Below are 20,747 nucleotides of genomic sequence, written 5' to 3'. Positions count from 1 at the left end.
TATATAAACACTTATACTATATTTATTTCTAGGAAGTCATTTCAATGCAAACTACCTGCAAGTTATACTGTAGTAAATAAGATGGAAAAGAAATACAAAGAGCAAACTATTCTGGATAATCCTTTATTTTTTTCATAGTTATCATAAAACACTTATTGCACATGGAAACATTATAAAACCATGTTAAAATAGATGAAGCTAGGCAAACTGCAACGACACATGAGGAAAAATCCTAAAAAGGTTAAAGATTTATATTTGAAAAAAGACTTGTAAACCATGGTCTTTGCATGGGTGGCAATTTATTGACAAACTTATCATAACTTGCAGCATCATGCAATGAATAACATAAAGAATAAAATGTCTCATCAAAGGAAGTGATAGATCGACGAACAGCTTTTAAGCTACATGGATGATATTGCTTGAATTTTCAGTTCGAACATTATGCAATCATCATCAAAGAACACTTGTATTCATTTTTCCATGATAACCCTGTATACGTAAATTCTTCACACATACAGTGTACAATTACAGGCACTTATAAGTATAATACACAGACGGCACTCTTGTGTGAGATATGTCAGAAGTCCCATTCTACACTTAGGTTTAAGCATTGTTTGAAATGAAAACTACAACAAGAAGTATTATCCATTACACAAAAGCAACAATGTTTCTCTAATCTACATAAACAGTGAGCAAGCTTGGTAGTCATGGAATAGCACAGGGAAAAGGCGCATATATCAGAACAATATCAGATGTACAGAATTCATATGGCGAATTGCAAGCTTGCTTGCATTATTTATCTGTTTCAATGCTCATGATTTTGTATTACTATCTGAAATAAATACTGGCTTAACAAAACCATCACAAGCCGCATTGAAATACACACAGCAAAGGAGTCCAATAGCAATCATGAATGCTTATAAATGTTGTACTAAAAGAAAATTGTAAAATTAACTTCAAGGGTGTTACTATCTTCGCATGTGGCAATAAGTTTTTTGCATTTTTTTTACATCATTTCAATATTTTATAACATTAAAATGATTATCAGTTTTATCACCGTCATATAAGTTTAATTTAAACTAATTTGTTTTAGCTGAATAGTGACGAAAGCTGCCTGCTAATAGGCTCACACTGTAGCCCGTACTGGTGTCCATTTTGACAGGCCATGAGAAGGTACCACTGGTGGGGATCGAACCTTTAACCTTTAGGCTGATCCCTGTACCACTAGACCACTCTCACCCTCAGACATTATAACACATTCCATAATTAAACACCCAACCACTTGTCACCTGTTACACATTTGCACTGTAAATGAAGGTTGCGACAATCATGACATAAACACTGGTTAGTGGTTCTCTGGAATATTATACTTCACTAAGAATGCATTAAGCTCCTTCCCTGAGTAAACTACCATATGTATAATGTATGTACACCTGCTAATGATGGAAAAAACATCAACAAAAAGCAAGTTATCTTTATTAAAAATCTATATCAAAGTAAAAAATATCCTATTCACTGAAATACAATCATATTACCTGAGGCTGCATGCTGTGAGAATCTTCGGCAGTATGTGTATACCACGTGATAAATTACGTCATATATGCTACGTCCAAAGGCAAAAACTTCCTTAAAATGAAGACTTCAATCAAAGATTACTTTTCATTATAACACCATTTTAAATGAAACTAAGGGCAGTCTATGTCGCTTAAAGAGTCCCATCATGGTTTTATTTCTGAAGTTTGATGAGGTTATTAGTTTCATGAAACACTTCGACAAACCTGTTTTCAAAATAATGTTTTGACAGTGTGCCATCAGATGGCCGTTTTTTGAAGTGTCTTAAGAAACGAGACTCGCAATCAAATTCTGGTAAAAGATCAAAGGTGGGGCTCTGTAAGTGTCGTAGACTGCGCTATGTTTTATTTAAAATGGTGAAGAAATAGTGAAGTTATCTTTGTTTAAAGTTTTTTAAATCAAATCAAAATATTGCCTTCCGATGTAGCATTTAGGACCCAATTTATCATGTGGTATACACACACTGACTGGGATGACACAATATTTTCCTACAATATAACAATTCCCTGTTGTATATTTTACAGGAAATGTCAACTTGAAAACACTGGTGTCACTCAGAACTGATCATTGCACTTCAGCAATCATTCCTAATAATTATTAGTATATTACTGGTATTTCCTAACACACTGTTGATCAGAATAAAAAAATAGATTAAATTCCTCAAATAAATTCTGGTCAACATATGACTGTGATTTTAAAAATATTTCATCAACTTTTCAACTTAGAATACTACATGACACAAACCACAAGCTATAACTATTAACTAAGGACAAGGTAAGAACTCCTGATATGTGTCCAACAATCTTAAAACTTTCTGACAGTGCAGACAGCTACACTGTTACAATTTCCTTCATTTAATACAATGGTTGAAATATTGTTGCCCAGTATTGTCCTAGAAGCCAATCCTGCTACAGATTCTGACACACCATTTATCATGCCCCTTCATGTTTAACCATGGAAACATTTAGTATACAGTTGTTAATACTTACAAACAGTACACAATTTACATGTATAATGTAATATAATAGTGGATAAATGTCTTCTTGATAAAATATATAATGTACGATACCAACTGAGTACAATAGCAACACGTGGATCTCTTACAGTAATACCATCAATGCATACTAATATAACATCATATTCAAGTTCACAATGAGAAATACAGAAATATGAGAAGTTCACAATTGTATGAATGCCACTTAAAACTCTTCAAACAACATTAAAATGCATAAAATTCCCTTGACAAAAGTGCCATTGCACATCATGCATCGCGCAGGCAACCAAACGTGACTAGATTCTATGCTATTTAGGCAATCCATGTAGCACTTCTGATTTCCTTACATTACCATTACTGGTGAATAATCAATCATCTTTTAGAAATTGTATCTGTTAAAAATACCCGGTTAGATGGACGATTAAGGTTAATTTAGTAAGAATAGAATAATAAACAATACATTGTTATGTGAATCTGCCTGTAATGCACTTCACCAAAATGTATAAATAATAGTATATGTACAACTGTTGTAAAACAATAGTTTTATTTTGAAGTAAGAGTAAAAATGATACACACATCAGTTTTGATTATTACCGTGCATTGAAATAATCTTCAGCTACTCTTCATATTCTTGTAACAGTCAGCACTTGAGGCAATGTACAGAACAGTTGGTCGATACACATACATCTCCTCACTATTTAATTGAAAACATTTATAATGGTACTTTACAATGTTGATTAAATTCAAATGAACACACTTAAATTGATAATGTGCACAGACATATCAAGAAGTCACATTTATAATGAACTTGATATTTGAAATAAACTGGCTTCAACTCAATGTCTACTATGCACAATACATTGTGAACAGGATTGGCAAACCTTGTGACAGCATGATTATTTTAAACCAGAAGTCATATTCAAAAAGCATCATTTCCTAACTTTTGTCGATTTCTTAAAACTTTCATAGTCAAATTAAAAGAAATGTAGAAGTGTTTTTACATTCAAATATGTTTCTTTCAATACAGTCAATAAAAATAATGTATTTTGGAAATTCTTAAGATTTTGTTTCATATGACTTCAGAGATACTAAAATAAGGAAGGTGACTAAAGTTAAGAAATGACTTAAGAAGTTTTATGTTTACCGCGCCAGACCTTAGTTCATTCATCTTAAGTAAGAAGGCGAAAAAGGGGTTGGAATGTGACAGCAACCTGAGAATTTAAAGGAGTCATAGAAGTTTCGGAATAAATAAAACATTAAACACTGCTTAAAGACTACACAGGAAAATATACTTGGTCTGGAGGTTTCATGATCTTTCACAACAACTATATATAATGACAATGGACATTAACTTCACATGATACTTAAAATATTATAAGTATTTATGAAATCTAAACATCAGTAACAATTGAATTAGTGACAGTCACTGGTGAATGTAGAGCAGTTTTTTCTGGTGAAGGAGTTCTTTTTGTGGGTGATCCTTTCCTTATAGGTGAACCCATATTACTCCTTGGAGAGCCCTGACCTTTGATAGATGATGCTTTACTTTTCACAGGTGAGATTTCACCCTTGGTCGGTGACTTAGGGCTTTTCAAAGGTGACCCATGGCCTTGAGTAGGCGATCTTGGACTGTTTACAGGTATCCCTTTTTTATCTATATTTACAATAGGAGAGCCATGAGGTTCTAATGAAGAAGTCCTGTCTGGTGGCTCAGGAATTACATCTACATAATCTGGTTTATGAACTTCTTTAGGAGTTAAGTATTCATCATCATCAACTGATGAATGTGTCTCATTTGCAGAGTCCGGTGGTTGAGGGGCATCTCCCATTTTGGACAGAACATACAATTCATCTACACTCTTTCTCCCTTCATTTTTGTCCATGTTCTCCCTTTTAGGGGAATCATCATGTTTAGAACTGTTAGGAGATTGTGCACTAGCTTGTTTTGTGACCCTAGGCTTAGCCTCAGGCTTAACTTTTGTGTCCTTCAGAGAATCTACTTTTGCTGGCGACTTACTAGGCGACTTTTGAGATTTTATACTACTACTTTTACCTTGCGCAGGTTTTACAACTCCTGTCTTTCCCTCATCCACCCTCTCATGAGGCTCCAGAACAAAATAGTCATGTAACTTTGGAGTCTCAGAGTCCTCCATGGCATCCTCATCTATAGTATCCATATGTTCAATTTCATTTTCAACCATTAGATTGTCTGAATCACGATATTCAGCTTCATCATCCATCTCCTGTGATTCTCTTGTTTTCTTCTCTAACATAAAGTAATCATGTGGTGAGTCTGGAGAATTCTCTGGATCTTCTACATGACCCGACCTTGTTTTACTCACGGCCAGATGGTCATACGGCCCAGATGCTCTCTCTGTCTTCTCTCTTTGTAAAGGGTTATAAATGTGTGACCTTCTGTCATTAGAATCTATTGAATCGTCATGGAGTAAAGGCCTCCTAGAGGCAGTAGATTCTCCACGTGAGACACCAGTACGACTTTTAGTCTTTCCATTTATAGTATTTCTATCTGGTGGTACTGGAGGAGAGAAGTTAACATTGTGACTAGTGGGATTATAAGACACCGCCTCTTCATCATCAGTGTCTGCAGAAAAGAATTTATAAATGCGCGTGGATATTGCACGAAAGCTGGACACCCCTGATCTTCGCGGCTTTTTCTTCTTTGGCAGCTTAACGTCTGCAGATGTTCCCGTGGCTCCATCTTGGCCGCTACCACCTGGCCTCTGTGGATTACATACAATGGGCAGTATCAATAAAAGCAATAGTAAAATCAGAATGTAAAATTTTGTAAAAAGGTTGATTTAACGCGCCAAAACGTATTTTGATTGGCCAATTTTATCCAATTATTATTACAAACTAATCAAATAATTTAAATATGCAAACTAGCCAAATGCTTAACTTTGGACAACTTATCAAGAATATATTCAATCAGCTGCTTTAATATACAGTGGAAACTCACTAAACTGGACAAGGTCCGGACTGGGCAAAATTTCCGATTTATTCCGGTTTAGTGGGGATTTGATGTACGGAGTAAGTTTACTCAAAATATGAACTGAGTTAACCTTTAAAGGCTTTTGTCCTCTAGGGACAGTTCAATTTTCTGACGTATAGACGGAGGTTGAGACATGATTAAAGCACTTGCAAAAGTGAAAAGCATTATTAAACATTTCTGCGTTTTTATGATCATCTTTTTTCCAAGTCTTGAAATAAAGCAATTTGCGTAATTTAATGCTTGTTTAGTATGTTTGATAGTTTAATTAATGCACCGCTCTAATTTGATTCAATCATAGAAGTCTTTAGATAAAACAACCCCCCAAAATGATCACTTAATAAACCGTTTCTAGTTCTTTATTTTCTGCAACAAATAAATAAATGTTTCAATTAAATTCTTTTCACAAGCTTGATTATCATTTGATTTATCGCGCGACAGTCAATCCACAGCGCAATCATCATAATGGAGTTAACACAACATCACAGGTGTAATATTTAACGACGCGCCAGCTGTCAAAACAAAGTGACACGCGATTCGCGAATTCCTAATACACAAAATTATTTTGACATGTTTGAACAAATAAATGTCCGTTTTTTTAGGTAAAATTATGTTGACAACTAACAAACTTTCTCGATTTTTTGTCCGGTATCCGGAATTCCGGGGTTTCGGTTTTGTAGGGATTTTTTTACATTGAAAATAGAAGGTGAAAACCGGAACTGTGAAAAATTGTGGAGATCCGGTTTAGTGAGTTTCCACTGTACTTCTATTTGTGATGAGTCAACCAAAATATAATGTGTTTTAACAGCTTGCCTTGCAATTAGTAGTACAGTAGTCATGAATGTTGTACTTTTTTTCTATTTCAGTGTATTTTAATGTTAAGCAAGTATACACCATAAATCATACGTAATTCTGTATATTCTGTAATATTCACATCCATTCATAAGAACTTCTGTTGTTTCGTTAAAAACCTCCAGTTGACCACATAATTTGATGTCATTGTATTCAGTTCTTCCGAAAACATAACAATGCAAACTGCTGTATTGCTAAAAGACAAACTGTAATGTTGTTACAAGAAACTATGAATCTTCATGGATTACTTACATTTTTCGAGGCCCTATGACTCATTTTGTCCAGATGTCTTTTATTTGTCAATGAATAAATGTAATCAGTAGTTTGATTTTGAAAATAAGTTCCGCAATAAAGAAATATTATTGGGGCCTTTTTAAGCATGCCATTTTGACAAAATAATCATGAGAATTGAGCATCTAACAGGATAAAGTATGTATGCATTGTTTTCATTAGATGAAGAAAGTGTATTGTGGTATGTCTTTATAAATCTGCCATTTAGTTGACTTTATACCTGCAGTGGCTCTATTTCAGCATATATGTGATCCGTCTCTGGTTCTGCTGGGAACAGTGGCCGTCTCACCGTCATCCTGTAATGTACCCAGTACAGTATCATCATGAATGAGCATTTTGAAAGGATAATTACCGTAAATGACTGGGTATAAGACGATAGGGGGTATTAGACGCAGGAAAAAAAAATTGTGAAAAATCCGAGAAAAAAACTTTTAATCTATGTTTTTGGTTAAAAGACGCATAGAAAAAATGTCAAAATCGTCCGGCATTTTCAGCCACCATGTTTGTTGACAGTGACAAAAAAAATTTTTTTCGTAAAAATGGCGATGGTTATCTTTAAAACCATACTGTCGAGAATGAAAAGTTATGTTAAGCAAAAAATATTTTGACAGTGCCCAACTTTGCTTTTTTATATGTAAGTTTGATTATTGTTTAATTCAATTTATTATTCAAAATAATATTGAATACCGTAATTCACAAGAGTTCGGACACCATAAATTAATTATTTTTTTCGCTCTCCCAATACATAGAAAATTATCATTTTTACATTTTATTTACATGTTTGTTTAACCTGCCTTTTTTCTTCATGTTTGCTTTTTACCACTTATTAATTTATCCGTAGTAATCAATGGTCATAAACTTATTTATTACGCCTATAAGTGTAAATCCTTGATGAAGTTAATTAAAACACCATTTTATACATGCACTGAACTGAATAAACACATTCTATCGGCTTCAGATCAAAGAGTCACACTGTGTGACGTCACATAACTTACAGTTATGCCCACGAGGATCTCGTGGAGAGCATGGACATTGCTATGCAGGATTAATGTATAACTGTACGATCATTGCTTCATATAGTCTATAAGTGTGGTACAAGTTTGAAAGCTTATTGGCAGATCGTTTTACAAACATGCCATGTCGATGTTTTCTTAATCCCTTGATTGCCCTTGTTGTTTGTTTAATCCTCAAATAAATATATCACACTTCCTTTTCAACAGGCAATAAATCGTTTAGGATGGGTAGTAACTAATTAAATTGTCACAGTGGTGTATACGGTTAGGTAATCTAGCCAGGCAGTGTAAAGATAAAAATCAATATTCTTCGTCTGTGAAACTTGGTAACTATGAAAGTTATGATTGATGTCCTTTGGGTGTCCGAAAATTAGCTACGCAAAATAAATTATTTTGGGAAATAATTATGGGTGTCCAAATATAAAATATTTTTGTTGAAATTATAAACGTCTTAAGATATACCGTATCCCGATCTTCAACTACCGTTTTAACCCGTATATACTCGATCAATATGACGCGAGTAACATCCCTTTCTACATAAATCTAAACAAACTCTCGGCTTGAAATTGACATCAGAAAAAAAGTTCAAAAAATTGTTACTGGGTATTATACGCAGGCATTTTTTTGCATCAAAATCTGAGGGAAAAAAGTGCGTCTAATACCCAGTCATTTACGGTATTATTATTTCTCCATTCAAATAAAGCTACTGAAATTCCTATCAAACGCACCAGGCACATTTTTTTGAGGACCCTATGAACTAAATGAGTACCATCTTTCCTCATTCATCTTCATCTGCTTAATTCGATGAACAGTCTAGTATAGAGATGAATTAATGTGAACAAAACCTACAGTTAATTACCTATCTTCTAGACCTAAAAAGCCGGCAAATGACAAAACAACTATCAGTAGTGTTCCTAACTGTTAAATTCTTTCTCACAATGTTTGTGCTGACACTCAAACATAAATTTAACGAGGTTATTTGAGCAAACTGACTTGGTTTCTTTGCCAATAGGTAATTAAGGCACTTGAAAGACTAAATTCATGCACAAATTAGGTGCTATAAAAATTCCTACATTAGATAGTAAACAAAGTAACACCCTGCACTGACCGTTTATTCCTCTTGGCTGCTGATCGTCTACAACAACAAATACACAACAGGGCTAACAGGATAATTCCGATAAACACTCCACAGCTGATCCCTACAATCCTTATAATCTGGGTTGTTTCTGCAGTTGCTGCAGCTGGTGTAACAGGGCCTGGAAATAACATGTAGAGTCAGGGCATACAGCAATAATTATTTATAGACCATTTGAATTATATGGGAAGAGTCAGGGCATATACCAATGATTATTTCATGACCCTGGAAATAACGGGAAGAGTCAGGGCATATACCAATGATTACTTACTGACCCTGGAAATAATGGGAAGAGTCAGGGCATATACCAAAGATTATTTACCGACCCTGGAAATAACAGGAAGAGTCAGGGCATATACCAATGATTATTTCATGACCCTGGAAATAACGGGAAGAGTCAGGGCATATACCAATGATTATTTCATGACCCTGGAAATAACGGGAAGAGTCATGGCATATACCAATGATTATTTCATGACGCTGGAAATAACGGGAAGAGTCAGGGCATATACCAATGATTATTCCATGACCCTGGAAATAACAGGAAGAGTCAGGGCATATACCAATGATTATTCCATGACCCTGGAAATAACAGGAAGAGTCAGGGCATATACCAATGATTATTTATTGACCCTGGAAATAACGGAAAGACTCAGGGCATATACCAATGATTATTTCATGACCCTGGAAATAACGGGAAGAGTCAGGGCATATACCAATGATTATTTCATGACCCTGGAAATAACGGGAAGAGTCAGGGCATATACCAATGATTATTCCATGACCCTGGAAATAACAGGAAGAGTCAGGGCATATACCAATGATTATTCCATGACCCTGGAAATAACAGGAAGAGTCAGGGCATATACCAATGATTATTCCATGACCCTGGAAATAACAGGAAGAGTCAGGGCATATAGCAATGATTATTCCATGACCCTGGAAATAACAGGAATAGTCAGGGCTTATACCAGATTATTCCATGACCCTGGAAATAACAGGAAGAGTCAGGGCATATAGCAATGATTGTGTACCGACCCTTGGAATAACAGAAAGAGTCAAGGCATATAGCAATGATTATTTCAAATGAAGGAAACCCAATATCATGAAATTATAGGGTAATATGGTATTCAGCTCCTGAGAAAAATGTTTGCCTTATTCTGGCACCATGACTTTATCATGCATGTTTTGTCACAGTTGATTTTAGGAATATTTTGAGTGAATAGCAACCATTAAGAAGAAGGCATTCAAACAGGGAATAACAGTTAACTTTATTTCCCAGAAAGCAGATACTCAGAACTTCCATAAACAATTTGTTTCTTGTAACATGTACCATGTCATATGTTTAGACAATTATTGGAAGTCTGCTGGAAATTAAACAGAGTTATCATTGTACTGAGGTAATCAATATCTTATTTATCCTGCTGAGGTCATATTACAGTTTCACTTTGACAATATCAGCAAAATCACATTTATTATTTGGGGGGAAACAGTATTCCAAACTGCTTCCCAAAATAAGTAGCTGTACTAATGACTATGTTTCTTTGCAATTAATGGCCTGCGCACTTTAGTGGGAATTGAGTTAGGTAGTCTGCTTCCTGAAGATATGACAACAGTTTTGAATGTGTGTATCACTAAGTAAGGATATTGAGTACAGAAAAGTCTAGATAAGTGTCATTATCACCAATATTCCTTTATTCCTTTTTTCGCATATACCTAATGCTTCAGCAAAAGTAAATAATTTAATTCATGAAGGTAGTGGGTGAAGTAACTGTTTTATACTGTCCAAACTCGCTATGCCGACGTTGGATATCTCAACTTTCCGGTTGTGTCGACTTTTTTCTCTGGTCCCAAATTTATTCCTTCTTATTCTATATAAAATAAATCTGCTTGAGTCGATTTTCTATCTCGATTTTTTCGATATGTTGACCTCCTATTTCAGTCCCTTTGGTTGAATTTCACACATTTTCTGGTTTCTAATGTCGAACTGTAGATCAGGTTGTAGGTGCGGAAATATTAATGACGGTTTGCGGCATGTTGCTAAATTACTGTGCATGTCAAAATATCAAACTGTCATAATTTGAGATTAATTGGTAAGTGTGGATAATTAAAGTTGTTTGTTTATGTTTTTGATTAAAGGACATTTTTTTGCACAAGCTATTCATTGAAACGCACACGGACGCCGATGACATCCTCAGAAAATTCAACAACAGTTACGTAATGATAAATTTCTTTTCATTGCATGTAGAAAACAAACTGGCATAACATACTTGTTTTAACCAGTAAATTTGACACAACTAATTCATTTTTATTTCACTTTATTTTTGAATAATATATTGTTTGCACGATGGTAACAAGACTGTTCAGTGGCAGAAGTCAGTGTCGGACATAAATCAAACTCAAATGTGTTGGGGCTGGTGATATTTTTTGAAATTCAGATGTGTTGAATGTTCGTTATCTCAACTTTTTTTCCTAGGTCCTGACAAAGTCGACATAACGAGTTTCGACTGTACTATGTGGTCAAGGACAACCTTCAATGACCACCATTATCTTTTTTTTGAGCAATCCAGAACAAGTAAACATCATCATAGAGAGAGGATCTCATATAATATATGCTTGTCTTCCCATCTCTTCAGACACCTTATATATCTTTTGAACATCATACATTTATTTATGCTTAAGTGAATTGCGTAGTTATTTATTCGCATGATATTTATAGCCCAATTAGGCCCCGCCTACATTATCCATTATGGTAGTTAATATATGGTAAAAACAACAAAAACACTCTCCAACGTGGTACCAGTCCTCCAAGCATGTATGGCAGCTACTCCAAGGTTTAAACAAGTTGATTCAACCATATGAAACAGACCAACTGTGGCCATATTTGTCACATATATGATAATATTCAAGAAGCAACATGTAGGCTGTTCTTAATACGTTTGTTAATAATCAATTCTTTAATTGTTCATTAATTTTGTTTCTGTATTATGATTGAGTAACAATTTATCAGAGTTAAACCACTGCATTATGTGACATGAGACAATGATTTGATGTTGTTTAGTTAATCATGATGAAATTGTAGCCATAGTTTATTGAGTGCATGCAGATAGCACACTGGCTTCATTATGTAACCAAGCCTTCAAATCATCCCAAGTTTGACTAAAGGGTAAATACTTATGGCACTACTGTGAAACAACACAGGATCACAATTGTTACACTTACTTTCTGTTGTGATGTAAACGGTGACATTACTAGTGAATGGTGGCTTGATGGAGGTGACATTAGGTTTTCGGGTGGTGCTGGTGGTGGTTGTGGTTGTTGTTGTTGTTGTTGATGGGGTGATTTGCTTCCCGTTTTCATCTTCGAACACCACAAGTTCCTTGTTGTACTTCCACTGATCTGAAAACAAACAAATAAGTTAGGTTCATTACAACCATCTTACAAACAATATTTATGAAGTTTATTGATTCAACTGTTGCCATCCTGTGAAGAGCTGCTTTGATATGTAATCTAGTGTCATTTCCTTCCCAGATTACATGATACTTATTTCGAATGGGCAAAGTCAGTATACTGTTCTGGATGAGTGTTTCCACAAAATATAAACATACTTGCAATTTATGAAAAATACATTATTAAGTTGTTATTATTATACTGAAAAACCAACCTATTAACTCTGTCTTCCATTGCTCTAATTTCTTCATATTTTCAACGCATTGCAAACTTTTGCAATCCATTATGAACACATTATATCGAAGGCAAAATATCTCCAAAACGTCAATATTTTACATGAATGAATCCTGGCACAATAATTATTCAAACTGTTGACAATAAGATAAACTTGCACAAAGATAGAATTGTATGTTAAACAACGAAACTACAAGTACAAAAATATTATTCAAAAACACTTTTGTTGTCCTTATATCACATCCTATAACTTCTATGTACTATATTCCGCCATCTAAAAAGTGCAATAAACCAAAAAAATCCAAAAGCAGATAAACACATGGGTATGTTCGAACTTCCACTAAATAACCTGATGAATGATTTATTGATAGAGATTTTCATATCATAATTGGTCATTTGAATGCTATTTTCACAGCGAGTTTTTGGTCCAACCTCCAGCTGCCTCTTACACGGCAGGAAATGGCCACTCACACTCGTCTCAATCATGGACCTATTTTCTACATACAAAAATACAAGGGTGTAGCTCATCATACATACAATTTCACAATGTGCCTAAAAGTGTTGTACAAAACTAGTTGGAAGTACAGTAATACATTTGTTTATTACTTGAAGTAAAGAAACTTTTGACAAATCTATCCAAGGAACATATTGTTTTCCATTTGAAAGTACTTATTTTAACAATGTACATTGATGCTATTTGTCTACGCCACTGGAACTGTATATGCTATGTTTATTTCATAATGTGAGTGCCCACTGTAATTTAGAGTGGATGAGTATGATGAAATAAATAGAATAGTCACATATAAAGAACTCAATATATTGATAGGATGGTCTGTATAAAAATGACAAGAGCACCGACTGGGGGTGCTGAACGCTTTTATCTTTTACGTTGTTTTTTTTTATGTTGTACATTTGATAATGAACAGGTATTCCAAAGTTTGAAAGTGATAGCTTTGATAGTTTGCTTTGATAGTTTGCTTGTAAGTGACCTAAGCACAAAACTTATAAAATCAGAATAGCTAAAAAAAAAATTCAAAAAATACTAAATTATCACCCACCCTCCCCCTTCCCTTCCAAATGTGTGACCCAAAAACCTGTTTGATATATCGTAGGCATTATCCATTTATTGTAAGTGAAAAAAATTGAAATAAATCCAACAAAAATGAAGGAAGCTATGACCAATTCTCAAAATCAACCAAAATTCATGAGTTTACCAAAAAAAAAAACAGTTGGGACTTAGCATCTTTAAGGTACAATGTGAAGAAGGGTATTAAATGAACAAGTTCCCCAAGTTTCGAAGTGATAGCTTTGACAGTTTCCATGTAAGTGCCCTAAACACAAAACTTAACTTAAAAAATCAGACTAGCTAAAAAGTGCAAAGTCCAAATATAATAAAATATCCCCCCATACCCTTCCAAATGTGTGACTTAAAAACCCTTTTGATATAATGAAGACATTATCCTTTTATTGTCTGTGAAAAAAAATGAAATAAATCCAACAAAAATTGAAGAAGCTATGTCCAGTTCTCAAAATCAACCAAAATCCATCAAAATTTATGTTTTTCACCAAAAAAAAACAGGTAAGACTCCGCATCTTCAGGGTACAATGTGAAGAAGGGTATTAGATGAACAAGTTCAATGGGTTCCATGTAAGTGACCTAAAAGCAAAACTTAAAGCCTCCTTCGACGAAGACATTTTTTTCAAAAATCATTGACGAGCTAATAATAGTTCATATATCTAACAGCTTCAGCCAATTGTATAGAACTTGGATAAGTTGTCTAAGTTATCTTTTGACTATTTTGTACATTTAAATGATTTGTTGTTTTTTTAATATAGAGCAATAATTATGAGTGTCATTTTTAAAGTCACATTTTATAATGTTTTGCGTATATAGAGTTTGAATCCTGCTTTCATTTGGCGACTACGACACATTTTCAGGTCTAAACATTATTTCCAAGGCTTATTAATCATATCTAGGATGGTGCAGTGAGTCAACACAGAATCAGTAGGAGTTACAAACAGTGGGATCAGAATAACCTCAAAATCAGGAGCACTTTTAAGGTCTAGGAATTGATTTTCTTAAGATAAGACTTTATTACCCAATATAAACCATACATCAACATGAGAAATAATGTCAAGCAACAGAGGAAGAAACTTAACTGCAAATTATCATCATTTTTTTTAAGTTACTCTATAGAAGCAGAAATTCTGCATACATATACTTGTTTTACAGCATTGTTAATTGATGTGCAAGTCATAAAACAGAACATTGTCAGTCACCAGATCTGGACACCAGATCCGTTCAGGGAATTCACAGGCAGAATAGAATATAATAAGATCAATACAAAGTTCTTCAATTGAGTTCACTCTTTGAATAAACATCAACATTACACTGTACTCAGAGCATAGAAAAAGCTACAAATTCCTCTAAAACACTGTATTATTTGAATGCTTTTATAAAGAAGCGCTGAGGTATCGAATTTCACAGATAAACATGGAGTCAGTTCAATGATTTCACACAAAACAACTATGTCAAGCCATGAACATCCCAACTCTACATTGGATGTTACTGCACTTTGGCTTCTCGTTCCAATAAATGATTACAATGGAATGTGACATAGGTTTTACCATAAGTATGTCAAGCTTTAAGATATAGAGCATGAAGAATAATACAATGCCATCAAGTGTGTTTTTTTCATTTACTTTTATGTTTTAAAGTGTATTTTTTCCTGCATTTTATTCCTTAAATTCTGACTAGCATATATAAATATCTTGATAACAATAAATTTGACATGCACAAAAAACGATAAGTGATGTTAAAGTTGTAAACATATTATAACAAAAAGAGTAACACATTGAAAGTACATGTAATTATTCAATATAAAATGCTTTAAGACCAAACATAAATAATTTCGCACATTTTTTATATACATCTAATGGTATTTTGTAAACATTATCTACTTGGTGTTCACTGTTCCACAGAAATACATTTTTTGTAACCTTAGGGTCAGTTACAAACTCCAAGGCTGTTACTGAGTTATTTGTCACCTACATCGTGACGGGGGCTCTTCATCCAGCAAAGTCAAGAGTCACCGATACAAACATTAAGAAGTGAGTGTTTCAGTCAGATGTACACAATGTACTCATTAACAGAGTCAGCACTTGATGAGCAGGATGTCAATTTTGAGTTTTATATGTGCACCACTTGTAAACATCATTGATGTGAGTTGACAACTATTTTTACTATCTTTGAAACAGTTTCAAATTACAGTATATGTCCTAAATCGCTTCTCTTGATTTTCTTTAGAATAAACAGTACTCTTTACCTCTTTCCCTAATGTACGATCAGTGCTGTAGGGCTCTCATTTATACTTATGTTAAATTTTGGCAGTTCCTTGATTCACTGCTTTAGGACTCAGATTTTATAGAACTTAAAAATTATTATATATATCAACAAAATTAATTATGATAAAGAAATCGAAGGTTGGAACTTGGACCTTTATTTTTCGCAAATTGGCTATTTGGTTTATCACTTTCCAGATATTCTTCAAAGTTCTCCCAAGTAGTTAGGCTAGTTTTACCTAAAATAAACTATGTTTTTTTCCCTGTAACTTCTTATAGAATACACGAATTCTAACCTAAAATAGACTCGCGCGAAGGGGGGGGGGGGGGGGGGGGGGGGCGGTCAGGAGGGAGGGGTAACTTTTTAACAATAATTCAAATCTTGAATACAACTTTAATTAACATTTGGGTATTACTACTATTTGTTTAAGCATTTGGCATGTAGCTGAATTTGTCAGAAAAAAATACTGAACATTTTGAAACCGTAGTACCAGATTTCTTCCTCATGGCACACGTATAATTGGCTAACACATCCATTTTAGCTCTCTGATTAGACAATAACTACTTTTTTAAGAACAATCCAGTCCGTATTTTTCTTCAGGACAAATGTTTCTTTATCTTTAGGACTCTTATAATCAACACACTGCCAATTCAGTGCTATTCAAACCATTCATTTCAATTAATTGTATGTGTATACTGGACTTCCTAGGATGATGAGCCCTTCATGATATAATACATGTACACATGCTCAGAAAAGATAAATATGTCTTTCCATAAATTCAGCAAGGGAACCCTAACCATATGCAAATGCTAGCTGCAAGGATTAGGTGGGGTTGTTTAGTTGAAAAGGAGCATAACTCAACAATTTCTTAAGCTGTAGTTATAAGCCTTGCTAAACAGATGAACTAAATTTCATTTGATTATATTGAATCTTTTAAAGTTTTGAATGTCTCCAACGACACCATGACTATCACAATACAGAAAAAACGAAGACCTTAATATTTAATTGTAGTTGAAGTTCAAAAAAACTGTGCAAGCAACCAACTTTTGAATTTGTCCTTCCAGTCTTTCAGCTTCTGCTCATCAATGACTGATGCCATGGGTCTTGTCTATGGTAAACCTGAAACAACCAATCACAGGATTGAAGACAAAAGGATTACCCCAAAATGATCTGCTCTATAATTTTTATGAACAATTTTGTCAAGAGGTTTAATCAGAGTTACCAATAAAAAAATATAGTGAAAATAGAAAATATCGATCTTGGTTACTACACTAAACACCATGCAAATAATTGAGGTCTTTGGGGGAGACCAGAGTACACTGTCCCTCAGAAAATCCACCAGTCAGATTTGAGGACCACAAATCAAACTCACATGCACCCAGGCTGTGATTTGAAACCCCGCTACCTAGGTGAGAAACGTGTGCACTTACCATTTTATCTTGGGTTGCCAGTCACATCTCTCACTTTGTTCAATATGGCAAGAATATTGCATTGAGCCATTTCAATATCTAATCAAAAGGCAAAAAATATCCAAAAGATTTGCATTATATATTCAGCATATTTTAGCAATAAAAAAATAAAGAATTGGCACCATTCACCATTGGCCACGCATCGTTTACTTAACTTTACAAAAAACACCTAAACTAGCGTAGGAAATCATAATTGATTATTTTTCAGCCTCTAAAATTATAACCACAAAAAATCAGGTTTGCCATAAAAATATAGGTGCGGTCGTACAATTTTTATAAATATTTTTTCACATTTTCAAAAAATAGATGCGGTAAATCCCCAGAACGAAACATAAATTTGGTGTGGCCTATAGACAGAGCTGCTAAAATTTTGATATTCAATCGGTCCATGTCTGTCAACATATGTCATAATTTGTTCAATTGTATTCCATGTAAAGTACAACCTCTTTTGACTCCAAATTAACAGATGTTGATGGATCCTTATAACAGATTAGCAATGGTTGTGTCAGCCTGTTGTTTATCTTTAGACATTTAGTGGGGGAATACCGTATTTTCTCGACTATAAGGCGATTCGCTTATAAGACGGCCCCCTAACTTTGCCCATGAAATCTGGTGCCTTTTGTTTCGACTCGCTTATAAGACGGGGTCAATTTTTAAGCAAATCTAAAATTCTTCCTAATGTGTAAAAATGTTCAAGCTCAACGGACAATTATCGACTTTCGCGGTAACTGTTTTTGTTTTACTCAAAGAAAATGGCGGTCAACTGTGAGCTCTCTATTTGGAGGTAGGTTAAAAATGAGTACATAATTAAGTTTGCAGGACAGGTCGTTACTTATCGAAATTGTAATAATTAATCATTAACAACATATGTTTGTTTTAGTTTATTTTTTTATTGAAGACACCAATGAAGTTCTTCGGCAAAATAAATGGCTTCAATAACATAACTGCGAAAAGCCGAGGCATGAATAGGAGTTTGTTTAGCAATAATGCTTTAGGCAATATTGTCCCTTGATTGGCGACGAACATAAAGGATTCATATTCGCATTGTCATTTGTTTGCTTAATCAAATTGACAGTTAGGTACCTACATCATATTAAGATTCCAATTTATTGATTTGATATATCTGTCAAACTAATTATACCGACACGCGCCATGAGAAAAAATGCAGATATAACGGTACACTGTGTGACGTCAGAGCACGCGCGGTGAAGAGATTTCGTGTTGTTGTTTACTTAATTGCCCCATACTTATTATCAGCAGACGATATACTGGATAGACGAATACCATATGTAAAATTTTACTGATTTTGACTTGAATCTTTTTTAATATTTTATCGACTCGCTTATAAGACGGGTCCCCTACTTTGGGGGTAAAAATCGGGACCCAATTTCCCCGTCTTATAGTCGAGAAAATACGGTAGGTCAAAGACCAAAAAGGTAAATGAAGTATATTTTTTACTATTAAGCTCAATTTCAACCGAATTTTTTTTTCTTCTACAGAACCAATTTATTAGCCATTTTCTGCAATGAAATTGGGCTACTGTTGTTATAAGCGATCAAAACCGGCAATTTGTTCGATTTTAGAAGCCCTGGTTATGGCCATCTGGCTAACATGAAAGAAAGAAATTATTGATAATTATTCTCTTGTTTAACAATTTAAAAAATTATCCATAGACCATTGTCATTTGAAAATTGGAAGTATCTATGGACGTAGTCCATATAAACAGCCGCTTCAGAGTCTTTGACGATTTTTTGTTTGGCGACTCTTCGAATCCATATCCCACTTGTTGTTTTCCTAGCCAAGAATGACAGATCCCAGCACTAAGTATATTGAGCTAAAAGATAACGGACACCTGCTAGATGGTTTCAAAATGGCGATGCTTTACTGACAGAACTCGATTTAAATTAAACTAATTATTTGTATTCATTAAAAACTTATACTGGCTACGGTCACAAATCCGAACACTTTTTGAGGTTTTTCACAATTTTCTTGGAGAGTTTTTGTTGTAGTAAGTCAAAATTTCATATGAAACATCTTTGGTTAATGTGACAACATCTGTCAAAATACAGAATCACGACCTCATCAATTTTATGTCAAAAATCATGCATTTTATGGACAGTAAATCACCCTTAAAATTATGCTGTGGAGGGCACAAATACCGAACACTTGCAAAGCGAAAATACATGGTCATACAATTATAATGAATAAAGAATGCTTTATTAAATAAACACCTAGCTGTAGAGTTATTTATTGTTTCCAATGTTTTTCAAAACATGCAATTCAAATGTAAAGCCTGATTTCTATTTATAAACATCAAAACCTAAAGATGCGCGTGCGCCTTCTGACGTCATTCCCCCATGTGCTACATTTTGATCTTTAAGCGTATAAACATTGAATGGCATTTTTTAGGAAAATACTTAACATAACAAGATGAAACTTCGAAAGTGTGACCAAGGCAAGCCTCTGTATTGATCTAGGTCTTTGAATAATCGATCTTGGTAAACAAACGCGTGTTTTAGTCGGTGTTCAGGATTTGTGTCCTGTTCGGAAATGTACCGTCAACCAGTACATGTGTAATAAGTAAAAATAATATATAGCTAAAATAACAGTGTAACTTTTGTGTTTTTATTTAACAGCGAAGTGTTAAGTTTTGTGGAGTTACAGTTGAAAAATATATTTTACATTGATATGGAATAGTTGACTTGTTGTGTTATGTGGCGTTTAGGGAACAAAATGAATATCCAAATGTTAAAGACCTAAACGCGCATTATTGTGGCTACTATAGATGCGGCCACCAGTCTGCGTCTAATAAGTTCATTGTTTTTGAGGACTGTCCTAGACCAAGAGATCTGAATAATGTACATGCATACATACATACGTACAAACTGAACACCCTTAATCATGAAACAGCAGTTTAATTGATCCGCCAAGCACTGAAGCAGAATCAATTATACACTAGGGAGTGGAAACAAAATCAGCTGTTACTGAGCCATACTAGATTTTAAATCAAACAGTGACGAATTCTGCATTTAATACATACATGAATTTGAATATAACCGAATAATTAACCTAAAATAACTAACCTTCACAGCAACAACATAATTTTCCGGAAGTAACTATCAGCCATTTCATTGACACAGATGGCGCTTTTATTGTAAACTAAAAACCGGCTACCGGTCAGCTTTATCACCAATCGCAATAATAACCTAGCAGGATATAGTAGTAGTAGTAGTAGTCGTCGTCGTCGTAGTAGTAGTAGTAGTAGTAGTAGTAGTAGTAGTTTTATTCGTGCATTATGTCAATAACAGTACATTTTACATCAATATAGGATATATCACATATTGTATTTGCATGATATTTAGAGTCCTAATAAGTCATATCACAGAA

The 20,747-nt window shown here is 34.2% G+C and overlaps 1 protein-coding gene across 2 annotated transcripts; it reads right to left on the bottom strand.

Moving 5' to 3' along the window:
* Positions 1 to 107: 107 nt before the first annotated feature.
* On the bottom strand, positions 108 to 20,501 carry LOC128216770 (muscle M-line assembly protein unc-89-like). Of its 2 annotated transcripts, XM_052923433.1 has the most exons (6): positions 20,444 to 20,501; positions 16,936 to 17,010; positions 12,087 to 12,263; positions 8,838 to 8,985; positions 6,937 to 7,012; positions 108 to 5,307 (listed from the first exon to the last, which is right to left on the bottom strand). In XM_052923433.1, the coding sequence occupies exons 2-6, from the start codon at positions 16,988 to 16,990 to the stop codon at positions 3,958 to 3,960; spliced, it is 1,806 nt and encodes a 601-aa protein (XP_052779393.1). In that variant the 5' UTR covers positions 16,991 to 17,010; positions 20,444 to 20,501; the 3' UTR covers positions 108 to 3,957. The 2 variants fall into 2 exon arrangements, with proteins under 2 accessions (XP_052779393.1, XP_052779392.1); XM_052923432.1 differs by lacking the exons at positions 16,936 to 17,010; positions 20,444 to 20,501 and adding an exon at positions 12,529 to 12,985.
* Between the last annotated feature and the right edge of the window lie 246 nt (positions 20,502 to 20,747).

This window comes from Mya arenaria, chromosome 14 (genome assembly GCF_026914265.1).
Source record: "Mya arenaria isolate MELC-2E11 chromosome 14, ASM2691426v1".
NCBI lineage: Eukaryota > Metazoa > Mollusca > Bivalvia > Myida > Myidae > Mya > Mya arenaria.
Note: the sequence above shows the minus strand (reverse complement) of the source record. Positions and strands in the feature narration are given on the sequence as shown.

What these genes read in the sequence shown, in the direction of transcription:
- LOC128216770 (XM_052923432.1), bottom strand. Translation starts at nt 12,598, where the DNA reads ATGGATTGCAAAAGTTTGCAATGCGTTGAAAATATGAAGAAATTAGAG. An exon ending in CGTTTACATCACAACAGAAA is followed by an intron (nt 8,986 to 12,086) that starts GTAAGTGTAACA and finishes TGTTATTTCCAG; the next exon opens with GCCCTGTTACACCAGCTGCA. An exon ending in CTGAAATAGAGCCACTGCAG is followed by an intron (nt 5,308 to 6,936) that starts GTATAAAGTCAA and finishes TGTAATCCACAG; the next exon opens with AGGCCAGGTGGTAGCGGCCA.